At 33.1% G+C, this 27,680-nt stretch overlaps 1 protein-coding gene across 1 annotated transcript; it reads right to left on the minus strand.

The window, feature by feature from the left end:
• Positions 1-131: 131 nt before the first annotated feature.
• Positions 132-27,680, minus strand: LOC129219896 (protein shortage in chiasmata 1 ortholog-like). The gene is made up of 9 exons (XM_054854214.1): positions 27,524-27,680; positions 23,232-23,331; positions 20,231-20,446; positions 12,274-12,376; positions 10,657-10,776; positions 8,183-8,226; positions 7,959-8,061; positions 4,239-5,217; positions 132-334 (listed from the first exon to the last, which is right to left on the minus strand). The coding sequence occupies exons 1-9, from the start codon at positions 27,678-27,680 to the stop codon at positions 222-224; spliced, it is 1,935 nt and encodes a 644-aa protein (XP_054710189.1). The 3' UTR covers positions 132-221.

The following is a 27,680-nucleotide window of genomic DNA, read 5'->3' on the forward strand; positions in this document are numbered from 1 at the left end:
ATTTTCTCCATCATTCAGATTGTACTAAATTCATTAATTCACTATTGAAAAGTTTCAAAGAGCAAACAACGGTCCAATCATTTTCAACAGTAAAAAATAAGGTAACATCATATTCAATGCATTTGGTTTATTTTGAATGAAATACAGTTTGAACACTTAAAAGATATAGCATTAAAAACCCAGCTAAAATTTAAAAAAATCATAACAATTTATTTTGAAGTTTACTGGAAAACTAATCGTGTTTGTCCTTTGTGCCCAGGTATTTTTTCATATTGCAATCGTTTACCTTCAAAAGGAGTCAAGCGAACATGAGTTTGGCCTACCCAATCAGAATCTGAAAAATATAAAACGTTACAATCCAAATTCAAAATAATAGAATATCAGAAATGTTTGAACAAAACTTGTCCCTGAGTTGGAAAAAATGAACACATGCAAATTAAAAAGAGTAAAACACATTATTCATGAATGGGCAAATAAATTTAAACAACTTTTCAGATATTATTTGAACAATTTATGGAAAATTATACTAATTTTTTGCATGGGTCAAAAAATTAGAATAATCTATTCATTCAACATGAATTTTAAAAATTAGCAAAAATATTTGCATACCTGTTAACCGATAGTTTGTCACAAGTATGGAGTTTGGCGCCCGAATAATTGTACACTCTTTTAAATGCTTTTTACTGCTCAAAATGGGTCGTCAAAATAGGTGATAAATAGGAGAAAATACAAAGTTACGTATTGTATAATTGCTTAAAGTAAGAAAAAAACTATCCAACTCAATTCAAATGAACGTTTTACAATGTACGGTATGTAAGATTTTAAAGGAATATTGAAGGATTGGCCAACTAAAAAGCAACCAAAGTAAACGAGGTAGAAAAATTGCAACGATTGTCAGTGATGAACCCAAATTAAAGTAAATCATTCAAAATAATCGTTGAAAAATGCTTCTTACGTCCGTAAGTGTTGGGAAGAATCTATAGTTATCGTGTCCAAGTCAACTACGATTGGACGGATGCATAAATTAGTTTCAATTGCGGATCTACGAAGTAAAACAAATGATAAACATGAAGCAGAAAATGAAGCAGATAAACTGAATATACCTGCCTTGCCTGCAATATTCGAGTTGAACCGAACTATTGTTTTGGTCACTCGTCTGGTCAGTGCTAATTCTATGTTAGCTACCAGTTTGCTTGGCACTCTTGGCTTCCTTAGATGGTTTTCCACCTCCAGCTCAATTAGTCCTATGCCGGGCTGATGAATGCTAATAAGCTCGAAACTGCAGTCCTCGGCTGGAATTGACTGAGCTGGCGGTGTATTTCATGTACATTCTTTTTGGCTTGTGAGTACATGAGGGCTGCTGGAATTGGGCAGTTGTATGTATCTTAAAATAAAACAATGCGTAACTTCGCTGTTCATCAATAATACTGCATGAATCTTCATCTGAGGCACAGCGGTTACAAATTTGTGACACATTTTGTCATTCAGCAAGGTTTGACTTGTGTCATGTATCTAAATCTCATAGATTTTAAACAGAAAGAAAAATTTCGGTATTTAACTGGTCAAGCAACCCTACTAATTACAATACGATCAAGAATTTGAGGTATACCGTAAAATCTAAAGACAGCAGTTCAAGACCTGGTGCCCGCCAACAAAATGGAGCTCGTTGCTGCATTTAAGAAGATATGGAAACAGTGTCAGAAGCCATTAATGTTAACAGGTGATAGAATCAGTGTGTGAAAGGATTCAAGCATGGAATCCTACAAAAGATAACGCATTCTAGTATTGGTATTGTTTTTTTTAAGTGTTTTTTCCTCCTTTGATTTGAATATTCTAATTTTTGACTCAATGTAAATTGTCAACACTATAAACTTTTAGGTTATTCAGTCTAAGATTATTTTTAATTGAGTACATTTGAAATGAAATGCACACTTTAAGGTCTACGAAAGGTTGCACGTTCACTTAACTTCCTAATTTGCACTTATGTTTGGTTAGAATGAACTGTTTTCAAAAGGAGAAAAATATTCTATTATTTTGAATTAGGGTTGTATACACAATTTTAGTACATGTTGCAAACATTATGAAAAGTATACAATATACCAACAGCCCGGTTATGATATTCAGAGACTGTAGTTTGGTCCTTGTTATAGACTCATCAGTCTAAAATAGTCAATAGCCAAGCTGGAGGCAAATGTCTTCTCATTGCAACTGTTTGAAGGTAATCTCAGCTACAACGAGAGGGCATCTGCCTCAAGCTTGGTTATTGACTATTCTAGACTGATGAGTCCATAACAGGGACAAAACTGCAGTTGCTGGATGTCGTAATTGGGTTGTCAGGCTTTCAGTATATTGTTTGCAGTTCTGCCTCAGCCCTGGCTTAAGGTACTGAACTTTATTTACTGCTTACTATGAAATGTACTGATTTGAGTTAATTTATTTTACATATTAATTTCGGAAACATACTCAACTCAATGGATATCTGATGAACTTATTTCACTTAGTCTAGTTGACCAATGTGTGGAATAATTGACAAAGATTGGATGTTATCCAGCAGAACATCCAGTTTCCAATTTTATAGTAAGAATTAAAATATATCTTTACTAATAATAAAGCTGAAAGTCTCTCTGTCTGGATCTCTATGACGCGCACAGCACCTAGACCGCTTGGCCAATATTCATGAAATTTGCCACAAAGTTAGTTTGTAGCATGGGGGTGTGCACCTCGAAGCGATTTTCGAAAAATCGATGCTGTTCTTTTTCTATTCCAATTTTAAGAACATTTTCCAAAGCAAAATTATCATAAGAAGGACGAGTAAATTACCAAGTTATCACAATGTGGAACTGTAACAAGAGCAAGCCAATTGGCGAGAAATTCACCATGCATTATTTGTAAATATACAGGCGAATCAAAAGACCTTTTAATTTTCTATTAAGAGCAAAGCCGTGCGGTTACCACTAGTTTATAATAAAAGGGTGGTAAAAAAGCAATGGTTAGTAAATTCCACAACACAGGGTTCGTACTCAATTTCAGAAATAATATGAAGGAGTTCTGGAGGAGAGAGTTTTGAAGGAGGAGATTTTGAAGGAGTACTAATGGGCTATCCTTAAATGATGTCGCACTTTTTTTTCAACATATTTGACTCCCTTCCCCTTTGTCACAAAGTGTCACACTTCACCTTACTACATGTCATATTATAATAACTGCATGATGTTCCTTTTTGTCACCTTCTCTCTTCTTCTCGTCACAATTTCATGAACTCGACTCCTCCTCAAAGCATGATGGATGTGGATAACCCTTTTTACAATATCACAACAGCAATTTGCTAAACAATTGTTCTTTTTTAACTCAATAACTTAATATAGTTCATCTAATTATGTATTTTCAAATGTTTAAAAAATAATTAGGCAAACTGACTTTTGCTGCCGATTTTTGGTACAGGGAAAAACAATAATCATAAAACTTGAAAAAATAGCCAAGCACCATTTAAGTATAAATACGTGAAATACACCGCCAGCTCAGTCATTCCAGCTGAGGACTGCAGTTTCATGCCTATTAGCACTCATCAGCCCAGCATAGGAGAGTGACTGAGCTGGAGATGGAAAACCTCTTAAGGAAGCCAAGAGTGCGAAACAAACTGGTAGCATATATAGAATTAGCAGACCAGACGAGTGACCGAAGCAATGGTTCGGTTCAACTTGAAGATTGAACGTGAGGCAAGGTATATTCAGTAAATTACCGCCCATTAGCCAGGGCTAAAGCAGAAATACACCACCAGCTCAGTCATTTCCAGCCGAGGACTGCAGTTTCGTGCTTATTAGCACTCATCAGTCCGGCATAGGAAAGTGACTGAGCTGGAGATGGAAAACCTCTTAAGGAAGCCAAGAGTGCCAAACAAACTGGTAGTGTATATAGAATTAGCAGACCAGACGAGTGACCGAAGACTGAATAACTGATTGAATAAATGACTTGAAAAACAAAACAAGACTTGATTTCTATCGGAGCACAAGGAGCTGAGTTTCTCTATCTGTTTTCAATGTTGTGTGGATTTTCACCAGAGCTGGGGAGTTGGAGTTGGACAGATTTTGGGGTAAAGTAGTCGGAGTAGAATATTCTAAAATTTCTGGACAGTCATTTTCCCTACAACTCAGCAGCCCTGATTTTAGCATCTTGGATGGGATTCAAAATATTATAGAATAAGTTCTGTTATCAATAAGGCTCTGATAAAAATGTATACAAACCTGTCAAAAGATTGTGGTCAAGAGAAAATTTCGGCTTCTTTTTAGGTGTTGTTTCTCTGTACTTTTCATCGTCAAATTCTACCACTTTCTTGCTATTACAAAAATAGTCAGCACTTTTGAAAACTATTGGTGAAACTCTTTGCGTTTCTACATCACTCTTGGTTCTAGTCGCAGCGTTTTGTATTATATCTAGCTTGCTAACAGTTTGTGAGCACAGCCCCTTGTTAACTCTTACTGCATTAGACAATTTTTTGTTTTCTTGAGAAAACGTAACACTTGATGGAAAACTCATCCCCATTCCTAATGGTTGGTAATTCCTGCTATTATTATGCATAAATTTTTTTATATCACTTATTTTATTAATAGATTGAGTATTTTTATGAAAATTTGCTTTGGTTCTAAAGAAATTGGAACTGTTTTGTGTTTCTGGAGAACAGCCAAGAAAGTTTTGTTCCATTGGATCATCTTGATGACTGTGATTATTGCGATCAAGCTTCTCAGTATCAACATCACTCTGGGACCATTTTGAAGTTTCAAGCATGGGTCTCACAACTACTGTATTTTTGTTTTCTATTTTAATCCTTTTAGCGAATGGTAAAGAAGATGGAAAATTTCTATTCACTTTTGGTTGTACATAAACCTCATCCATTTCTTCATCATTGGCACTACAGTCAATATTCGTGTTATTATCAAATGAAGGACTATATTTGCAAGCGAAATAATCACGATCAATTTCTTCCAAAGTTTTCTCAAAGTCATTCAAAGAATGCTTGTACAGAGATGTACATGAGAGATCTTCAGCAGAATCTGCATACTCTTCTACAGGTTCAGAAAATTCAACTTCAGGTATTTTCGGATGAAACTCAAAACCGTCTGATTTAACGGAGGAGCAATGGAATTCTTCATCATCTTCATCATCAGACTTTTGAAAAAGCTGATCAAACGTGTCAATATTCATGTTAACAGCATGATGAAATCGCTACAAAAGATAAAAAGAAAGCAAAAATCATCTCCTCTATTTTAATAATAACAGCCGCACAAGTGCAGAATGTGATTAAATACAACAGCTGCCTTACCAACAAAGTTTACTAAAGATATTTGTTACAGAGTCATTATGTTATACCATCAGCAAGTGACAGATTCCCCAAGGCTAGAAAAATCTTTAAAATTTTACATGCCCTGCTGGGCATGTTTGTTTAAAAAACACATGCCCAAATCAAATTTTTACATGCCCAGTTTTTTTTATTGTATAAAAATTAAAATATTTGAATCTGTCGTATAGCATAAATCAGACAAAAAATGAATTTAACAGCAAAATCTGAATCAAGAGTTATGTCAATATAAAACATTTTAAAAAGTTTAAATAAATAGTACATAATAAGTTTCCATTAAAATTATCAATATTTGATTAAAAAATTATAATAATTACATGCCCGGCCGGGCATGCAAGGGGAAAAGATTCATGCCCGATCAGAATTTTTACATGTCCCAGGCATGTCGGGCAGTATAATTTTCGAGCCTTGACATGCGCATGAGTGATAAATTGAAAATATGTTTGTAGTGTTGTGCTCAATTTGCCCAAACCAATGTCAAACGAAGAGCATTCACAGACAGCATTAATATCTGCTGAAAAAACTGCTGGTGAATCATACCGATCACTTTGAGAAGCTTATGGCGAACACACTCCAGTGCAAGATACGTGTAAATGATGGTTTAGTCATCCCAAAAATAGTGTTTTTGATGCATCAGAGAAGGAACTAAAGGCTAAAAAAAATATGAAGATGTGGCATTGCAAACATTGCTCAACAAAGATATTTTGCAAACTTATCAAACAATTAGGCTTTAATCAACTGCTTTGAACTAGAAAATTTTCCAAAATACCAAAACAGGCAGCACAAAAAAATAATTTTCCCCCCTGCTCAATGCTCCCTCACATACAGAAATTTGGTTCAGGACAGTTTCTACGTACTCAAATAAAAAGTTCTACCCATGCGGCTTATTCCCAGACTTGGCTCCTTCCGATTATCCCGTTTGGATCCATGGGTCACTCACATCGGATCCAGAAAGCAATGCAGGGAGTCATGGGGGTCATGACCCTTCCTTAAGCAAACAAATATATACTAAATAAGTGTTTTGGGGGTTTATATTTTGTAAAATTCGCCTCGGACACTATTTTTGCCCGGAAATTGCACTTTGAGGGGGTCCATTTGGATGATGACTCAATCTAAACCAGAAGCTGGATCTGCCCTTGCACTCACTTGCTGAGCAGTGCTTTGCAAGGGTGCCCATATGCAAAATTTTAAGGGGGGGGGGGGGGCTCGAAAATTTTCTCCATGGTTTAGCAGAATATTTTCCTCATGGAAACCAATTTCAGTACAGATTAGAGATATCAAAATTTGACATTTTTAATAACTTATTCATTAATGGCTGTAAAAGAAATTTGTATACAATTTTTCAAAGAAAAAAGCACTAAAAGCAAGGAAGTTCTCATTTCTATGGGGGGTCTTGACCCCCCACTTGCCCCCCTATATGGGAACCCTTGGTGCTTTGGTTCATATGAAGATACGAAAAAAAAGGGCCATGAATAAATTGCAGCCAAAGAGAAAGATTTTTCTTGGCATGGTGATCACAAATTGCATACAAAATGGGGAAAATGCATAAGAAGCCATGGTGCATACTTAAAATAAAGCACTTTTAAACATTCAACATTTTTTTTCGGACAAAAATCCACAATTTATGCTTGTACTACACCTGGGACTTAAAAAATATGATTTAAAATAACAGCTTTGAGAAGCAGGGGTTAAATTAATAAACAAAAATGATCACATGATTTTCCTAAAGAATTATTCAATTCAGAATGAAAGTATAAAACATCTTATCAATAAAAAAAAAAAAATAAATAAAAATTAATATGAATTTTGACATCTGGAATTCAAATTATGTTTTTCGCAATCACGAGTGTGTGTGTGTGTATGTAGGCATGTGTGTTTATGTGTGTGTGCAGGTATGAGTGTGTGGTTAGTTGTGCATATGAGTGTTTGTGGTAGGGGGGAATGTGTATGTGTGTGTAGGCATATATGTTTGCGTCTGTGTGCAGGCATGAGTGTGTGGGTAGTTGTGTGTAGGTGTGTAGGTGTCTGTATGTATGCGTGTGTGTACAGATGTTTGTATGTGTGTGTATGTGTTTGTTTGTACGTGCGTCTATGTATGCGTGCAAGTGTAGGATATTGACGCAACCTGGAGACTTTGCTCGCTAGAGAAGCAGCATCGGTCCGTCGACGGTGGTGCTGCAGTGGGTGTTGGCGGAAAAATAAAATGATAGCACATCAAAACTGTCAAATGAAAGCAATAAGCAATCGTGATTGCTCAAAAAAAAAAAAAAAAACATTAACCATTGTTCCTCCTTTTTTCTTTTTTTTCAAAACTGAAAGCTCTTTCTTTTTTTTTTCAAAACTGAAAGCTCTAAGTAATTTTTTTAACAATTTAAACAGTTACAACAATATGCATCCCCTTCGTGAAAAAAGAAAACTGCATTTAATGAAAAAAGGATAAACTCTTTTTCTCAATTTTTGAGGTGTTATATTCAATTTAAATGTTCATTACAATTATGAAAATTAATGAGCATATCTTGAAAAATAATTATAAAATAAAGAATAGTTTTAAATAATATTTTTACTCAATAAAAACCAGTGAAATTTTCAAGAACAAGAATCAACTTACCGATAAAAACCTTTCAGGAATAGAAGAATATTTGTCTAATAATGTACCAAGCGTCATGCACATTAAGTCATTCAGGCAATGGAAACGTAACAGTATATCAATCCTACATAGTGGAAGAAATGTAAATGAAAGAAGAATATAATGATTTTTAAATATTACAACTGTACAATGTAATTTTGCAATCATATAAGTATACAAAAAATTAAAAATCAAGAACTACTTACACGAAAGGATTCAAAGATGGAAAGGATGCCAAAAATATTTCTTCCTAAAAGATTTTTAAAACAATTTGCAAAATAGGAAATTTAAAGGATTTATACACTTGGCTAAATCAAGTAAAATGAATCTTTTTTTTTTTTCTTTTTACGTGTCATACAGAGAATGAATATAACCAGCAGGTTCTCTAATCTCACACAGAGAATAACCTATCAGATGATTATAATGAAAAATTGGGAGTGGGGGGGGGGTCATACCTTTCTCGACCTTTTTTAACATAAAGCAGAGAAGTTGCTGGCTTTAAAAGCACTGAAATACATACTAAAACATTTAAACATTTCAAGAAATTGTAGTGTTTTTAATTGGGGACAGGGAGCAGATAAAATTTGAATTTCCTAAAAGAAGTTTCCAAACTTTTAAAACATACTTAACAATTTAGTTATCTTTCAATGCACATGTGCTAACACAAAAAACACTATTTTACATGCTCCAAAATCAGATATAAATTAATCCAATCCTAACTATAACCATTTTGTTCCTTATATTTGTAAAAAATTAGTTAATTTTGTTTTAAATCAGGAGCTTGTTTTTGCTAGAGGTGGATCAGATTGTTTAACTATATTTTAAAATGTACTTGGGAGCAGAGCCTCTTGCTTGCTGTGGCTCGCCAATCCCCAAAACTGAGTGGTATCGTTTCACAATTGTAGCTTCCTTCATGCGCAGATCGGCTGGGATATGGTAATGTGGTTGCTGAGAAAGAAAAACATTATATAGATGTCCCACTTGCCAAATCGATTAACTCCATAAAACAAAAATTCGAGAAAAGTTATAAAGAAGATAGTGTTATCCATAGGAGTGAATAGGCCCTTGTGTTACATTTTCTTCCATCGCAGGATCAGAAATGTACTGAACCAAAACTTCAATATAAATTCATATGCTAAGCATTGCTAAAGCACTATTAAAGCAGAAATGAGGATTTTTTTAAAAAGTGGAGTTAATCGATTTTGCAACTGAGGCATCCATATAATGGAGTGTTGGAGAAATTTTTTATCTTTTTATTTTAAGAGTTAATGTAATTTAATGGCTCTTTTCATTTATTTATAGGCGACTATTTTAAATTTTAAGGGAATTTTAAGTAGATTTTGGTGATTTAATTAATTTTGTCAGTGACATTTTTACATTTTAATGAAACATTTGTATAAGTAGGCTGTAGCGCCAAAAGTTTTCAAAACTTGTCAGGACTACACTACAGTAATGTTAATATTTTAAGCTATTCATTAACCCAATCTCTGAAAGAATTGGTACTTGTTAGAAATTAAAGGTTCTTATATCATGCAACTCTTCAAAATCGAAAATCATGCACTTCAGTTGAACTTCAAAAATAGTATTTGGGGGAAATTATCACAACATGGAAGAGTTGGCGCACTTTCAAAGTGTTTTTCCAAACTAATAAACAGAAATGGCTTATTTGATTATCAAACGAAGCCTAAATCAATGCTGCTGAAATTAAAATTCAAATGTTTCATTTTTAAACCAAAAAAAAAAAAAAAAAACCATTAAACAGGACTTAAAGTTCCATTAAAATGAAAAAAAACCCTGTCAAATAACTGAATAAACTTTTTAAAAATAAAATATTATGCCAAATAAATATATTAACTCGATAAAAGGATTAAAATCAAAAATGATCACAAGTTTACCAATGGGAAATTGTTTCGCCAACTTGGCATGTTCCATCTCCTGATAATTCTGCCTAGTATTCTACTACGGTTGTGGATCAACACAATTTTGCTTTTGCTGGTTTGGACTATTTTGAGGTTGGCATAAATATATTTTGAGCCAAGTTAGGTTAATATGGTAAAAAAGGGTTTAAAAACATCTGGGGAGGAAAACCTTAATATAAAGACAATTTTTTTAGCAAATCAAAAAGGGCAACAGTATCTTTTAAGCCTTCTGATTTGTTATTTTTAATGGATCTAATTGCTATTTAATCTGTGAGTGGCTATGTGTGTGCTGTTACTTGATTTTTAAGCTTTATAAGATAAAGAGGAATTCTTGCAACATTAGCTGTATTTATCTCTACTATACTGTCGTGTGCAGGTAAAGGGCAGTAACTGCAAATGATTCATTTTTTTTTTAATTTTTGTCATCTATTTTACATTATCTTTACTGTACAAGCTCACTTATTTGGTTTCCACTGAAAAAAAGACGCGAAAAAGTCGTCTAATTCCAGCATTTCCCTATTGTTAGTAACGAATCCACCACACATTTCTTCAAATATCTCGAAAACTCATTTCTGCAGATGCTGCGGTTTACCTGCACAGGGCAGTATAAGTGAGTAAAGAAAGTTAAATCTATAATTTAATTGAAACATTTACATCAAGGTATAGAAAATAATATTAATTTTAAAGTGTAACAATATAAATTGTCAAAAAATGATAATGAGATGTAATTATATCCACAAATTCTAAAGAAGTGCACATACTTTTGTTGGGTCTCTTGAAAAAATTGAACCATCAATCATAAAATTAGCTCTTCTCAAACGAAAAGTCAGAATGTCTGATATTACTGCAGTTAAAGCCTCATTTGAGTCAACAAACAGGAACTAGAAAACATTAAAATATTAGTAACTAATACTTGTTATGTACAAGAAAGTTTATGAATTCAAAAAAAAAATTCCTGATTTTGAAAAATAATTAATTTTTTTCAATGTAAAATGATGCAAAGCAAATAACAAATGCAGTAAAGCAGGGGTCCCCAACAAACAGCCTGTGAGTTATATCTGGTCTGTGAACACATTTTATCTGGCTTGCGGTAAGCTCACAATTTGAAAAAAAAAAAAAAAAGCTTTTGCTTGGTAACATATTTCCTTTTGAGCATTTGAAAGAAAATTATAGTGCTTGAATAGAAAAAAAAGGGGGGGGGCAAAAGAGGGGCGGGGGGGGGGGACTACCGCTAACACCAGAACTAAAAATTGCTGTATTATTGACCCTATCTCTCCCATCAAAATTTAAAATGGGGTCATCTTGAAAGTTGGAGACCTCTGCAGTTAAGTATGTAAGATATTTTCATTTATTATGAAACTTAATAAGGCTAAATTTACTTAATAAGGCAATGAAGTTTTGCTCTACTTTTTAAAATTATTTTGATTAAGTTTAGATTCATCAATAAAACAAGTCAACAAATATGATATATAAAAATGGAAGGAAATGAAATAACCAAACAACTCTTAGAAATTGTAATAGCCTAGTTGCAATAATAGGTCTATTGGGGGGGGAGGGGGAGATTTATTGTTTAGCACCTTTTTCTGTGTGTGGTGCTAAAAGTTTTAGATGCATGGGTACATTACTTCAAGACGAGTATTTTAATTCTATAAAACCTTTACACAATTTTTAGAAGGCAAATTTGCCAAAGAAAATATTACTATGTATCCAAAAATTAAGCTTAAAATACACAAACAATACATAAGAGAAAAATGAGAGATTGAGCAATTCGCGATGATTGCTTTAGAATTATAATCATTTAATAAATTGTATATTTCATTTTATTTACGAGTAATTAATTTTTCATCACTAGGTAATGAGAAAAAAGTTTTCTGTCATCAATCATATAATACAAATTAAATAAAAAAGCTAATTTATCAGAATTTTTCCCAGATTTAGGACATCAGCATATTTTCTTAGACAGACAAAAATCCATCAAAAGTCGGAAAACTTTCACGCAGGGACAAAAGACTTAGTTAAATAATTTCCTTTCGTTAACCCAAAAGTATATCATAGTCTTTTTTTTATGTCGGGTGCTTTTTTTGCACTGGTAACAAACTTTTTGCTTTGTATTTTCTCCTATGCAATTAATAAAGTATGCACTTTTTTCTTTTAGTGTTTCAATTAACAGTTAGTCCTTCATTTTATTTATTCTTTCTTAAAAGTCAAATTTTTTTCAGAAATTGCAAAATTGCATGGGGTACATGTGTTTTTGAGTAACACTGAATGTAATAGTGAATCAGATTTTTTTTTTTCATTTATTTTCAAAACAGATGAAAATTCATCAGAGTTCTTCAACATAATCAAAGGAAAGTTACACTTTTAGAAAAGTCACAAACCATGGTTTTGAATATGGGACTTTTTTCTTTAAGTTTCATAACTTCTAAATAAAACTGAAAGAAATTTGCTTGAGTTTCAGTTAAAACTGTTAAATCACCATCCCTGAAAAAATAGGTTGGTTATTCAACATAAATATACAGTTGAAATTTTTAATTCATTGTATTGTACATCAAATTTTTAACTAAACAGATACAATTTTTGTGCACAATTCATGATTATTTTGATGTAGCAACAACTTGTTTTACTCACCTAAAATCAGTGATGTAGCTGGGAAAAAATTGTTTGAGTGAACTTATCAAATAAAAAGATGGCTTGGAACCACATTACAGTACAGTTGTATTATTTGTACATTAAAAAACCAAATATTTTGGGTAATGGCATTCCTTCCCTAACTACAACTCTGCTTATAATGACTTTCATACCTTCAAAATAATCTCTATTTTGGGTTTGTGGAAACAAAAAACAAAAAACAAAAAAACAAAAAAAAAAAAAGCTACCAGAATGGGCAGTACATCACGTAACATTTTTGATTTAAAAATAATACAGGTAATACTGGATTTTAATCATACAGTCATGGAAAAGCTTCCATATCGATAATGTAAATCTCAATTCATTTTTCAGATGCAAAGGTAAGCATACTTTTGTGAAAACTCCTTACAGTGTAAAGTTGAACATCAGCAAAGTGTGAATTTTCTATATGGTTAACTGTGGGGAATTCAAAACTTAACTTAAACAATGACTAAAAAGGCAACAATAAATTAAAAAGCAAAATTTTAATGCTACTATCAAAAATGAATAATAATTAACAGAAAATGTAATCCTGAAAATAATTAATGTGATTGTCAAAGCATTTAGACGTACTGAAAATAGTCCTTGCATTTGAGTAACTTAAATGTTAGAGTTTTAAAATCCTTTAATTTCAGAAATCAATAGCTATCCTAAACATTTTTAATAATGGGGTGGTTTCCTTCAGTCAAAAGTACTACTTTTAGTCATTGAAATGGATAGAATGAGCAAAAAAAAAAATAATAATAATAAAAACATGGACCCAGAAAATGCTTTCATTTTCAGGGTTTTTTAAAAATTAATTTTTTAAAATGTACAATTTTTCAAACAAGGGGTGGTCTTGATGTCACAAATGATGTTCTTTCTACCACGTTTCCACGTTATGATAATCGACGAGCATTAAAATTGCACTCTATGCTTGCTATCAACCACATTGTTGCCAATGCACGTTAGTAAAGATGCGATTTAAATATTTTGTTCTGTGAATGGCATTTCATCATTTGTGACGTCACATGACAGAAGTGTAAGCAATGAAAGCGCACTGATTTAAGTAATTTTTTATTAAACTTAAATAAATTATTTAAAAAAATGAGTCAGATCCTATGTTTTTAAGCATGCTCTTTCAGAAAAAAAAAAAATACTTTTAAAATTTTGGAAACAACCCCATTAGATAAAACTAATTTCATTAAATTATTCATTAACTAGGTATATTTTTGGTAAGTTCTGTAAGCCTTAAGGCTAAGTATTTTAAAAGGTGTTAGCTGGAATTAGCTCAAATGCAACTGGATAGAAATTTTTGAATGGGCTCAAGAAAAGAGATGAGCATGAAAATGAACAGCAAAAAATAAAATATTAGAATGGTTGAAAATAATGGTCGAGGCAGAGGTATGTCTAAGCAATAGACACATGTAATAGACAAAAATAAGCGAGTGTTACGAAAGAGTATTCAATTGGTTTTAGAAACGCGTACAAAATCGGGACCGTTTAGTAAAAGCATAGGAATAATTTAAGGAGATAAAAGTTGGAAGGTAGGGTATAGACCAAGAGCTGACCCCCCAAAACACGATTTATCTCTTTTATGGCTTGTGGCCGGTTAAAATAATAAAAAAATGCAATTTAAAACTTTGGCTCGAATCCCCCCCACTAATTTTGGGTCACACGGCTGCGTGGGTGGATGAAAGGTCAAAAAAATGAAAAATATCAAAATGATGAGTTAAATGGCTAAAAACTATATAATAGCATTAAATTAATAAGAAAAAACCCGTAGCTAATTTCCCCCCCAGCTATGTTGGGGCGAACGTGGTGCCCCCCAGAGGTAAAGTATCGATTATTAAACTTAAAAAAAATGATCACTTTCGTGGGGGGGAATTTTACAGGGTATTAGTTTCATTATTTTGATTGCCAAAAAAAATTCCCCCCCAGTAACTATGGGTCAATTTGTCAAAAAAAATTTTTTTTGTTAACTTTATTTGGTTCAAGTCGAGTATTATTCGAACTTACGCATGACTGTTTAAGTTCCAAAAAAAACCCCCAAAGTTTGAACGTTTTTTCATTAAAAAAAACTTGTAGCAATCCCCCCCCCCACACCTATGGAGGGGGTTGCTACGCGGTGCGCAGTTTTACAACGTGGTGCCCCCCCCCCAGGGGTGAATTGTCGATTGATTAAATTAAAAATAAATGATCACTTTCGTGGAGGGAATTTTACAGAGTATACATTTAATTGCAAAACAAAATATCTCCTCCAAAGCAATTATAAGTCTACTAGCTGCATTGTCAGGCGTTGCACGGTCTACCTCAAAAACGTACGTGTTTTCGGCGTTCCAAGCATTTTATACAATTATATAAATTTTCTCGCTTTCATTACATTTCTTATTGCTGCTCCACTCTTATTAGTCAAAGCGCAATGTTATATAGCCTATAGCCTTCTCAATAAATGGACTATTCAACACAAAATGAATTTTTCAGTTCGAACCCGTTGTCCCTGTAGACCAAGAGCTGAGCCCCCAAAACACGGTTTATCTGTTTTATGGCGGGTGGCCGGTTAAAATAATAAAAAAATGTGATTAAAAATTTTGGCTCTAATCCCCCCCCCCTCCGCCCACTATTTTCGGGTCACACGCTGCATGGGTGGATGAAAGGTCAAAATAAAAGAAAAATATTAACATAAGTGAAATGGCTAAAAATTATATAATAACATTAAATTAATTAAAAAAAACCACGTAGCAAATCTCCCCTCCAGCTATGTTGGGGCGAATGTGGGAGCCCCCCCCCCCAGAAGTGAATATCGATTGTTAAAATTAAAAAAAAAAAAAAATCACTTTCGTGGGGTTGGGGATGGGGAACTTTACAGGGTATTTGTTTCATTATTTTGATTTCCAAAAAATCTCCCCCCCCCAGTAACTATGGGTAAATTTGTCAAAAAAAAAGTTTTTTTTTTCTCTTTATTTGGTTCGAGTCCAGTACTATTCGAATTTTCCCATGACCTCTTAAATTGTGAAAAACAATTGCAATTATTTATTCGGTAAAAAAAACACGTAGAAAATCCCCCCCCCCCAGCTATGTTAGGGCGAACTTGTTGCCCCCAGGAGTGAATTATCGATTGATTAAATAAAAAAAAAGATTACTTTCGTAGAGAGGAGGGATTTTCTCAGAGTTTACATTTGATTGTAGCAGGAAAAAAAATCCCCCCCCCAAAAAAAATGTTTTTAATTTAAATTAGAAATTTTGAAATATTTTTCAAAATGAAAGGAAGCAATACAGCGTCCGTACATCTGCTTCTACCATTGTGTGCTCAGCATGAAAAGAATGAAGGGGAAAGTATACGCCTGTGATGATTTCTTCTTGCTGTTTTGAGGGCAGTTTCGTCAGTGATCAACTGTAGCCAACACAGTGAAATCGTTATAGCTGTTGATTTTTCTTTTCGGAGCACGCTGTACCGCATCCTTAAACTGAAAACGTGAAAAAAATCCTTTTTTCAAAAATATATTTTGATGTTTTTATATTATGAGTGTTTTAAAGGGTAATTTTAAGTGTAGCCAGCCACCAGATAAAAGATAATTTAGTATATTATCTCCAGAGTATACATTTAATTGTTTTAATTGCAAAAAAAAAAAAAATCTCCCCCTACCCCAGTAATTATGAGTTTATTTCACAAACAAAAGTGATTTTATGTTAAAATTGCAATAACGACGTTTTTACTTGTAAATGTTAATGCGTTAATCCGATGCGTTAAATGAATTTTTAAAATAATAATTTGGAAATTCATATAGATTTATTTACCTTCAGCATATTGGTTGTGATAGTGTCTATCTAGTTTGATAAAAATGTTCTTGCAATCTCGATGATATAAATCTGCTTCTGTTAAGAACTCGGAAAAATCTAAATCACGGAATTTCAGTTTTCAGTGTTTTCGAATCTTTGAAACTTTTATTCCTTCAAATAAAGTTTCTGTCAAAACATTATCTTTTATCTGGTGGCTGGCTACACTTAAAATTACCCTTTAAAACACTCATAATATAAAAACATCAAAATATATTTTTGAAAAAAAGGATTTTTTTTTACGTTTTCAGTTTAAGGATGCGGTACAGCGTGCTCCGAAAAGAAAAACCAACAGCTATAACGACTTCACTGTGTTGGCTACAGTTGATCACTGACGAAACTGCCCTCGAAACAGCAAGAAGAAATCATCACAGGCGTTACTTTCCCCTTCATTCTTTTCATGCTGAGCACACAGTGGTAGAAGCAGATGTACGGACGCTGAATTGCTTCCTTTCATTTTGAAAAATATTTCAAAATTTCTAATTTAAATTAAAAACAATTTTTTTTGGGGGGGGGGATATTTTTTCCTGCTACAATCAAATGTAAACTCTGAGAAAATCCCTCCTCTCTACGAAAGTAATCTTTTTTTTTTATTTAATCAATCGATAATTCACTCCTGGGGGGCAACAAGTTCGCCCTAACATAGCTGGGGGGGGGGGGATTTTCTACGTGTTTTTTTTTACCGAATAAATAATTGAAATTGTTTTTTACAATTTAAGAGGTCATGGGAAAGTTCAAATAGTACTGGACTCGGACCAAATAAAGAGAAACAAAAAACTTTTTTTTTGACAAATTTACCCATACTTACTGGGGGGGGGGGAGATTTTTTGGAAATCAAAATAATGAAACAAATACCCTGTAAAGTTCCCCATCCCCAACCCCACGAAAGTGATTTTTTTTTTTTAATTTTAACAATCGATATTCACTTCTGGGGGGGGGCTCCCATATTCGCCCCAACATAGCTGGAGGGGAGATTTGCTACGTGGTTTTTTTTAATTAATTTAATGTTATTATATAATTTTTAGCCATTTCACTTATGTTAATATTTTTCTTTTATTTTGACCTTTCATCCACCCATGCAGCGTGTGACCCGAAAATAGTGGGCGGAGGGGGGGGGGGGGGATTAGAGCCAAAATTTTTAATCACATTTTTTTATTATTTTAACCGGCCACCCGCCATAAAACAGATAAACCGTGTTTTGGGGGCTCAGCTCTTGGTCTACAGGGACGACGGGTTCGAACTGAAAAATTCATTTTATGTTGAATAGTCCATTTATTGAGAAGGCTATAGGCTATATAACATTGCGCTTTGACTAATAAGAGTGGAGCAGCAATAAGAAATGTAATGAAAGCGAGAAAATTTATATAATTGTATAAAATGCTTGAAACGCCGAATATACGTACATTTTTGAGGTAGACCGTGCAACGCCTGGCAATGCAGCTAGTAGACTTATAATTGCTGGGGAGGAGATATTTTGTTTTGCAATTAAATGTATACTCTGTAAAATTCCCTCCACGAAAGTGATCATTTATTTTTAATTTAATCAATCGACAATTCACCCCTGGGGGGGGGGGCACCACGTTGTAAAACTGCGCACCGCGTAGCAATCCCCTCCATAGGTGTGGGGGGGGGGATTGCTACGAGTTTTTTTTAATGAAAAAACGTTCAAACTTTGGGGTTTTTTTTTTGCAACTTAAACAGTCATGCGTAAGTTCGAACAATACTCGACTTGAACCAAATAAAGAGGAACAAAAAAAAATTTTTTTGACAAATTGACCCATAGTTACTGGGGGGGAATTTTTTTTGGCAATCAAAATAATGAAACTAATACCCTGTAAAATTCCCCCCCACGAAAGTGATCATTTTTTTTTAAGTTTAATAATCGATACTTTACCCCTGGGGGGCACCACGTTCGCCCCAACATAGCTGGGGGGGAAATTAGCTACGGGTTTTTTCTTATTAATTTAATGCTATTATATAGTTTTTAGCCATTTAACTCATCACTTTGATATTTTTCATTTTTTTGACCTTTCATCCACCCACGCAGCCGTGTGACCCAAAATTAGTGGGGGGGATTCGAGCCAAAGTTTTAAATTGCATTTTTTTATTATTTTAACCGGCCACAAGCCATAAAAGAGATAAATCGTGTTTTGGGGGGTCAGCTCTTGGTCTAGTACTGCTATACACATTGCTGTCGGCGATGGGTATTTTGGGTGTCAGTGAATTATAGTCAAAAAACCAAATGCTTGTTAGGAATAGCATTGCTAATTAATGGAGTGCAACACTAAGGCTTGACATTGATTACAACATCAAATGAGGCAGTGAGAAGCAAAGAGATGTAAGTGGCAAAATTAAAAATTTGGAGTCAACCAGGGTGAATAGTAGGGAAACCTTTCCTCTGTCTTGGGGGAAGAGATAAAACTAATAGCTTTTGTAGGTGTTGATGTATAGCAGGATTTAGAAAAAAAAATTCAATGAAAGTTTACAAAGGACCTTCTCTTTAAACGTGTTTTACACAAAACTTGAAAATGTCCACTTGAATCCCTTTGCTTCTCATTGCCTCAAATGGAGTAGTCATTTTTTTTATAATTATTCTTTCGAAAGCTTAAGTCAAAACTCAAAATCATTTGTTTACAAGTGTGTATTAATTTTTGTCTACATACAGTAGGCGCCGCTTAATGTTATCAGAATCACGAAGTCCTGGAATACTTGTATGTTAACACACGTTAAAAAAGTCGGATATTGTAATCAGCGTCTTCATTTATTGTTATCACTTTTTCATAAACTTTCAATTTTTTCCCCCTGTTTTTGTTCCCCAATTAAACGAAATACATTGGCAAACCCTGAAGAGACTAACTTTCTGTGTAGTATTTTGTGGTTTTCAATAGCAGTTTAAAATTTTTCTAGGAATGAAGCTACAGAAAGTTCGCACCCAGTGACCACACACAACCCCTAAGAAAACTTTCTTTTGCACCTAAAAAAATTCAGTCGCTGGACATGTTTCAGGCATTGATGTAGGACCTCTATTGTTGCCATTGCTTTGTAAACTATGAAAGAATTGTGTCGAGATTGAAAACAAAGCAAAGTTAAATTAAAATTTAAACAACAAGCAAAACCATGCTGGAAAGATTGAAAAGCTGAATGTGCTTTGAAACTGGCTTATGAATGTCAGGGAAAGCGGTCATATTTTACTTCACCTATTACTATGTGATTAAAAATTGCAAAATTTAGCTTTAACTTTTCATAATTCAGATATTTCCATTCTGTTAATTTGATAATTTATAATTTAAAGCTGCATTCAGTTTAGTCATTGTGATTTCAATTTGAGGTTGCAAAAATAAATGCTCATTCAGCGGAATAAAATCATTATTTTGTGTCTCCTGGATTTTTTTCGGGTATTGTTATCAGTCGGTTATTGTTATCAAATTGTATTTGTCCCAAAGTGATCACATTAGGTGGCGCCTACTGTATATCATTTCAGAAGTTATTAACTATTCAAACATGTGAACATGAAAAACAAAATTATAAAACATAAGCTAATATAAAAATGCAACAGAATGACAAAAAATGAAATTTCTATTTGCAACATTACAATCAAGAATCATTTCAACATGACAAATTTACTTGTTTACTATTACTTTTTCGTAATTACAGAGCTTATAAGAAAAGTTATTTCAGTTTGAATAAATATTTTGTTGGTGGAGAAATATTTACTTTAAATTTGAAGATGAAGAATCAAAACTCAAACTTATTAAATGCAACAATAAGTTAAGGTTTTACAATAAATGCCCCCCCCCCCCCCTTCTTGATTTAAAGTAAATTTTAGAAAAAAAAATTCCAATTGATACTTACATAATAACCTCTGTTTCATGAACAATGATCCAAATTAATTCATATTTCAATGTTAGAAAAATAATTTTTTCATATGAAACAGACATGTAATCAGTGTCTCCAAGCAATGCCTTTTCAAGTAAGATGGCAGCAGTTTTTTCATCAAAAGCAACATCAGCAAAGTACATTTGAGGCAGAATTCTTTTGTAATTTCTTTCACACAGCAAAACATCCTCCCTAAAATAGTTTTGAATGATATAATTTTAGTTTGTTAACTGTGCATTTTAGGACACTAGGGTAACTTAGGGGAATATTCTTATTCGGGCATAATGTGAAGACCTCTTTTTCAAGGAATTCACAAGCTCAGTGATGGCAAATCTTTTTGAACTCAGTGAATCAAATTTTTGGGAGACCCGATGCCATGTCATATGCTATCCGCAGCTGAATTGAAAGAAGTTACTATTGATTTGATAGTTACTTTTTAATTGGCAATAAAAATCATAATTGTACATAGATGGCAGGTGCACCAAAAAAGTGGGGGGTCAAAAGAAGTGTAGGGGCCAGGGGGAGTGGCCCCTGAAGCTTTTTTTTTTTCTTTGGAAAAATTGGGCTATATTGCTGGTTTTTAATAAATTATTTAAAAAACTGATTAAAAATGTGAGATACAGCATCAAAATCGGGACGGATGGCCACCGTAGACTTTCTCCTTACAATTCAGAGTTCCACTCTTATGAAATAAGATGAGAAATTTTGAATTTTTTGTTTTTACTATTGTGAAATAAATTAATCCACCTAATAAAAAATCATTTTTCAATCGATTATTAACTTTTAATTCTTAAAAGTGAGGGGGCAAGGCCCCTTTACTTTTGGAAGTGAGGGGGCACCCCCTCCCCCGTATGCCCATGATAGTAGTGATAAACAAATGGTATAAAAATTAAAGTCCTATAGACACTGGGTAAATAATAAACAGGTATATATATATATATATATATGAACTAATAATAACAATAATAGATGAAAAATACATTATTCATTGTCTTTTCTTTTTTTTTAATAGCAAAGAAGACTTTTTAAAACTTAAACAAAACTCAGACAGTATAGTAAAATAAGTGAAATTACTTTAAATCTGGAAAAAATTCTAAATATTTTTGGATTTCATTCACTTTGGTTATTCAAAGTTCTGCTGCACTTAAGTCTCTAACTTGAAGTTATATACAGACATAAAGCTGGTTATTGAATAAATTAGTGAAGAAAAATATTCGGTTGCAATCATGCATTTGAAAAAAAAAGAAAAAAAACCCTGATATCTATAGCAATTTCCTATAAATAACTCTATGCTCTTTTAAATATCGGCATACCTGCTATATTTTATGAAAATGCAAGTAAGCATTGAAAAATTTGGGAGACATAAAGTAAGAAAGTTTAACACCTGCTTGAAGCCTGAATTTCACTACATGTTTCCTTCAGTGTCAAAATATATACCTACAGATCCTTATTACTTGCAAAAATAGTGGTCACAAAAAAATCATCTTTCTTTTTTCTTTTTCTTTCTTCTAAAATTTTAAAAACCAACATTGCTAATATGTAATCCATACAAATTAAAACAAAGAATATACATGCATGTATATTCTATGTTTCCTATTCTAACACGTTGGATATCAACCAGATTTGGCAGGGAGGTACTTGGGCACCCGAAAGGAACATAGGGGGGTTTTCAAAAGCCAAAAAAGTACGGAACCATTCGAATTTTAATTTTAGGACCCAAAAATGGCATTAAATGGCTTTTTCTAACCAAAATAATTATCCAATTGGTTCAATTTTAGTCTCATTCGAAAGCCCCTAAAAAATACCCTTTTAGAGGATTTTTTTCCTCTGAAAATGAAACCACTAAGTCCCTAAAATTTCCAACAGGAAAGTTATACCATATTACCCCGCATTATCAGGCATGCCGTAGAAAAGCAAGGTTGACCAGTATCCAGGAAATTTGACTTTTCCGGCATGCCGGATAATTTGAGGTTTATTTTACAACAAAACGAAAGTAAATTTCCCCATTCAGTTCCAACCGGAAAGCAAACCAGTGTAAGGAAAAAAATAAATAAATCTCAAAAGTAACCTTTTTTTAAAAAAAGTGTATTGCATATATAATATGTGCTTGTTATTTATGGTAGTAGGTCATTATTAATGGATTTAATTATATGCCAAATAAAGTAATCAATTCGGAAGCAATCATTGTTACTCCAATTTGTTCATAATTTTTTTAAATAAATTATTTTAGGTTCCATTTAGAGAGGTAAGTTTAATTTTTATTTATTATATGATAAATTCTTAAGCACTGGTATTAGGGGCCATAACTTACTGCTTAAATGTTTGCTTACTTAGTTTTAATTTAATTTTTATAATATTATTCAGTATTAAATGATATTTTTCTTGTTAATATAACAAATGACATTGCTAGCAAATATTTTTACGAAATTAAACTGATTATTGATACTAATAAGATATGTATAGAACTTATATTCATTTTAAAGCTGAACATTTATTTTTTATAGTATTAATTTTTTTTCTAACCTCGATTTCTCCGGCATGCCGAAAAGGACCAGGCAGGTGTCACTGAAAATCTGGTGACCCCCGAAATTTGCGGGGTGATACGGTAAGTAAGGGAAAATCAACTTTGAATTGGAAATTTATCATGAGCATCGAGCTCAGTTTGAGTTAAAGTGAATAAATCATCGTGAAGAAAAATCTGTTGCCATTTTTTTCTTGACTGCGAACAAAAAAAATTCTTGCTTTTGTTTTGAGGCTTCTCCCGTAATCGGGGGATTTAAAATTTTTCCTTTTTTGAAATTTTATAGATTTTTCTTTTTGTTCAAGCCTGAATGTTGAACATGGGTCACTAGACAGAACTTTTATTTTCAATGTAGACGGTGCAAAGCAGGGCGATGCAGCAAGTATAACAAAAACAATAAAGAAAGAATAATTAAATAAATAATTTAGATATTTAAAAAACATAACGAAATATTACCTTGAATCCAAAAATTTCATAATTTCATAATTTGATGCAATAACTTCAGATACAACTAATGGCATTGGCTTTAAATTTTGACTTGAGCTCAGCACAACATCTATATAAAAACACTTCCTTAGATTAGAAACAAGAAAAATTCAGTTGCAAAGCAAAAATAAAATAATGAAATGTTAAAACTATGGTAATGTATTGGACAAAGAAAAGCTTTAAAATGAATTTGCTTCTTAGAAGTTAAAATTACAGCAAACAAAAATTGTAGCCAGGATTTAAAAAAAATTTTATTTTTATTTTTTTTTTTGAAGTTTTATACTCTGTTGTTGATTAATTCAAGTTCAGGGGGCGCCAAGCCTGATCGGCGCCATCGTGCAAATGTCTTTTGAGCGCCCTTATGCTCAGTCGTTCGAGAAAAATGTAGTTAACACCTGGAGGGAGGTTTTGTAGACAAATATAAAATGGAAAAAAAAAAAAACTTTTGGCATTTAGTTTATAAAAACATAATGCGTGAATATTTAATTTCGCAATATGGTGTACGTTTTTACTTCATATCTCGCTTTTACATCATCTGAGTTCAGCAGCTCCTCTGATATGCTAATAATGTGTTTCGGAAGAAGGAAATATTTTAATACCTAAGTTAAAGCCACTTTGCAAATCTATCTAAATCTTTAAGTGATAAATAATTAACAAAACTTTTATGCCTGTCAAAAGATGACAACAAGAGCAGTAGCGCAACTAGAAAATAGTCTTTTTTTTGGGAGGGGGGGGGGGGCAAAAATTGAAAAAAAAATCTCTCTTTTAATAAGAGGGGTCCGGGGTTTCTTCCCGGGAAAATTTTGAAACTTGTAGTTTGAAAAACGCAATTTTAGACCGTCTTTGGTGGTGTTATGGAGGAAAAAGGTGCAAGGGGCTCCACGGAAATTTATAGAAGTTGACCCTTTAAACGTAATTATAGGCCATATTTATTGACGTTAGAATAAGGGATGGAACTCTGAGATTCTAACCGATTGTTTTTTTTTTTATAGACAGAAATCAATTCATTTTCTTTCCTCCAATTTTTACGAAATTGAACTTCCAAAAACGCAACTGTAGGCAACTTTGAAGATTTTTACAAGGAAGGAATTCTGAACTTCCCCCTGGAAAAATTTTCAAAATTAAAGTCCTAAAAACCTAAGCAGTATTCTATGGTATTAAGAGAAGTGGTTCAGAGGCTATTCTAACTTAAAGTTTTCGTAAGTCATGTTTGAAAAACCTAATTTTTGATTACATTAAACGAAGGAGATTCAAAGGGTCTTGCTCGAATATTTTCTTAAATTGAAGTCTTAAACACGTGATTGTAAGACCATATTTGGTAACATTAGGACTGGCAATCATTCGAAATTGAAGCTCTAATAATGCAATTTTAACTGATTTTCGAACGCAGTTTCAAGCAATGTTGTTTTGAATTCGTGAGTTTCGCAAAATTTTGCGAAATTGAAGATCTGGAAACAAAATTTGAGATGGTCCGTAATTCTGAGGAGGGGGGGGGGGGGGAGAGGATTCAGAGAAGTAGCATTTTGAAAACTTTCTTATTTTTAAGCGAACTAGAAAAAAAATAATAACAAGGAAAAAAGAAAAGAAATAGGACGGAGTGGGAGTAGTTGATCACTTAGCTGAAACTATTGAGAATTTTTAACTCCAAGATTTCTTTTTAAAAGTATTTAGTTTTAAAAGAAATTAAAGCTTTACTCCAACATCCTTATTCTTTCCGTATTGAAATCACTTTGCTTTCCAAAAATGCGTCCCCCCCCTTTAATAGTAAATATTTTTGAAGAACATTCAACTAAGCATTCTGTAGGGGAGGGGACACGGGGCTTTGCAACCAGAAGGGTGCCTCTTTCTTTAATTTAATACATAAATAGTTGAAGAAAAATGCTCAACCTTGTGACATTACAGACATAGCGAAATAACATTCATGGCTCCACACATGAAGAAAAATGCTAATGATGCATTTATTAGCATCATGTGCTTTCCGTGTAAAAGACTGCGCTTTTGAATAGCATATTTAGACACAACAAGGAAATATTTTTTCCTTTAGATAGGCAGTAAGGAGGATTGCTTGTTTTAATGAGCAGTATAATTTCACTGCTACTTTTATTCCGAAAAGTTCAATTTTATTTTTTTAGTTGGAGATTTTTTCCCTCCATTTGAAGCATTTTTGATTGGTAGAGCTCGGCGCCTTTTTAACTCTGGCGCCGTCGTGCGCCGCACGACCTTGCACATAGGGACGGCGCGGCCCTGTTCAAGTTTCCTTTTGTAGAAAAATAGTTTAGCACATGTTTTAGACTATCTTTCCAGACTTTTTACTCACACTTAACATTATATAAAAAACTATTAACGACATTATATAACTAGTATGTTGCGGCCATCACGAAACTTTCTTCTATATTTTTCTTTTTTTTTTTCTGATCCCTCCCCATGCTTGACGAGGAAGCAATATTCCCAACAAAAACGAAATGACACATGCAAAAACTTGACCATCCCAATGTCTGAATTATTGCAAAAGCAAAGCAAAGAGCGAAAATTGAAAGTTATTTTAAAAGCCTTGCTTGAATTAATTACAAATATTTTATTTGTTAGCAAACATAAGATGGCAACAGTTAAAAATTTTAAATCATTGAGATAATATTTCCGATCATTTCCATACAATTAAAATCACGAGAAATACGCAGACAACAATCTATTACGATTTATCTCTCTTATTGTTGCATTAATAAAGCTATTTTTGTTCGCAAAAAAAAAAAAAAAAAATCAACACCTCTTGGAGCGATTGGTGTCAAAATTGAACCAAAGCCTGTTTACGTATGGATTCACATATATTCCAAATTTCAACCAGAACGTAGCAATACTTCTTGAGATAGGGCACTCAAAATGGAAAAAAAGAACGGGCAATTGCGCTACCCCCTTTTTAGCTGTTGACACCAAAATAAAATCAGTTCTTATACCCACTAAGGGCTACTTGCCGATAAATTTTTCGTTCATTCCGTTCATTATTTCTTGAGATACAGCAGTCACAATTGACGACAAAAAACGTTCTATAGCTCAACCCCCAATTGAGTTATTGACACCAAAATTGAATCAGCACCTGTTCCTGTTAATGGCAACATATAGACCAAATTTTGTTTAATTCCGCCAGTTACTTTCTGAGGAATAGCAAGCACGCGTAACTAGAAAAACGTCACATTGCTCCACCCCCCTTGGAGGAATTCGCGCCAAAAACCAATGGGCACAAGTTCACATAGGGGCACATATGTGTACCAAATTTTGTTCGATTTCATGCGGTAGTTTTTGCTGTAGAGCGGCCACAAAAAACTGGTCACACACAGACGTGACACACACACATACATACACACACACATACATACACACACACATACACGCACACAGACAGACATTTTCCAAAAATGGTCGAAATGGACTCAGCACACCTCAAAACGTTGGAATCCGTCAAAATTCGAAATTCGAAAATTTGCACGAATCCAATACTTTCTTCTATGTATTAGATATAGAAGAAAGTAAAAAACTATTAAAGACATTGTATAAAAAATTATTAACAAGTTGGAACACTTTGAAAGTTATACCATAACACATAAAGTCAACATCAAAAATACATTATATATTCCAAAAGAAATATGTACAGTTGTAATCCATATGATAAAGCAGAGAATATACTTACTGATTACAATGAGTGAAATGGACATTAATTCATGATTACTTTCAATGGAATAGAATACAATTACCGTATTTGTTTACAATATAATTAAAAGTTATTGATTGTATTCCCTGTTTTACATAAAACATTTTTAAGGCATTGATATTTTGACAACTCAATCGAGTTATAACATGGTTTAAACACCAACATGCAAAAAAACTGGTATTTTACATCAAAATCAAATCCTGATTTGAAATGTTAAACCTTTAGTACACTAATTAAGAAAATAAATCACTACTTTTTATTTTGTAAACAAGTTTTCTCAGCTTCAATGAGTGGATATCTGTCTTCAGCTTAGTTATGGGTATGCCAGACTGATAATCCATAATAAGGGTGGAAATGCAGTTTCTGAATGACCTAATAGAGCTGTCAATATATGCTTGTAACTTTAAACAATTTTTTTCATTGTTAGAGGTCAAGCCTTAAAATTTTTACACCCATTGAATGTACTAACGATCAAATCTTACACTGCTTGAAGAGCTTTTAGTTTAAATCATAGAAATTTCAATTTTATGCATTTCATTGTACTCTGACTTCTTAATACCTGTAGTCCTGTTTTCTTTAAAATCAATGATCAGCTTGAGAAGAGAAGACGAAACTTTTACGAAAGCATGAGGAATTGAATTTTCATGGCAAATATCCCTCCAATTGGAATTACAATTTTCATATTCTAAAACAAGCGTAGCATCTTTCCATGGCAT

Source organism: Uloborus diversus, chromosome 1, assembly GCF_026930045.1.
Source record: "Uloborus diversus isolate 005 chromosome 1, Udiv.v.3.1, whole genome shotgun sequence".
Lineage (NCBI taxonomy): Eukaryota > Metazoa > Arthropoda > Arachnida > Araneae > Uloboridae > Uloborus > Uloborus diversus.

Bases quoted from the DNA above. Each gene is read 5' to 3' on its own strand.
- LOC129219896 (XM_054854214.1), bottom strand. From the start codon at position 27,680: ATGCCATGGAAAGATGCTACGCTTGTTTTAGAATATGAAAATTGTAAT. The intron at 12,377-20,230 runs GTAAGTATCAAT...CTATTTTTTCAG, and splicing joins CATGAAACAGAGGTTATTAT to GGATGGTGATTTAACAGTTT. The intron at 8,227-10,656 runs GTATGTGCACTT...AAAATCTTTTAG, and splicing joins TTTCAAGAGACCCAACAAAA to GAAGAAATATTTTTGGCATC.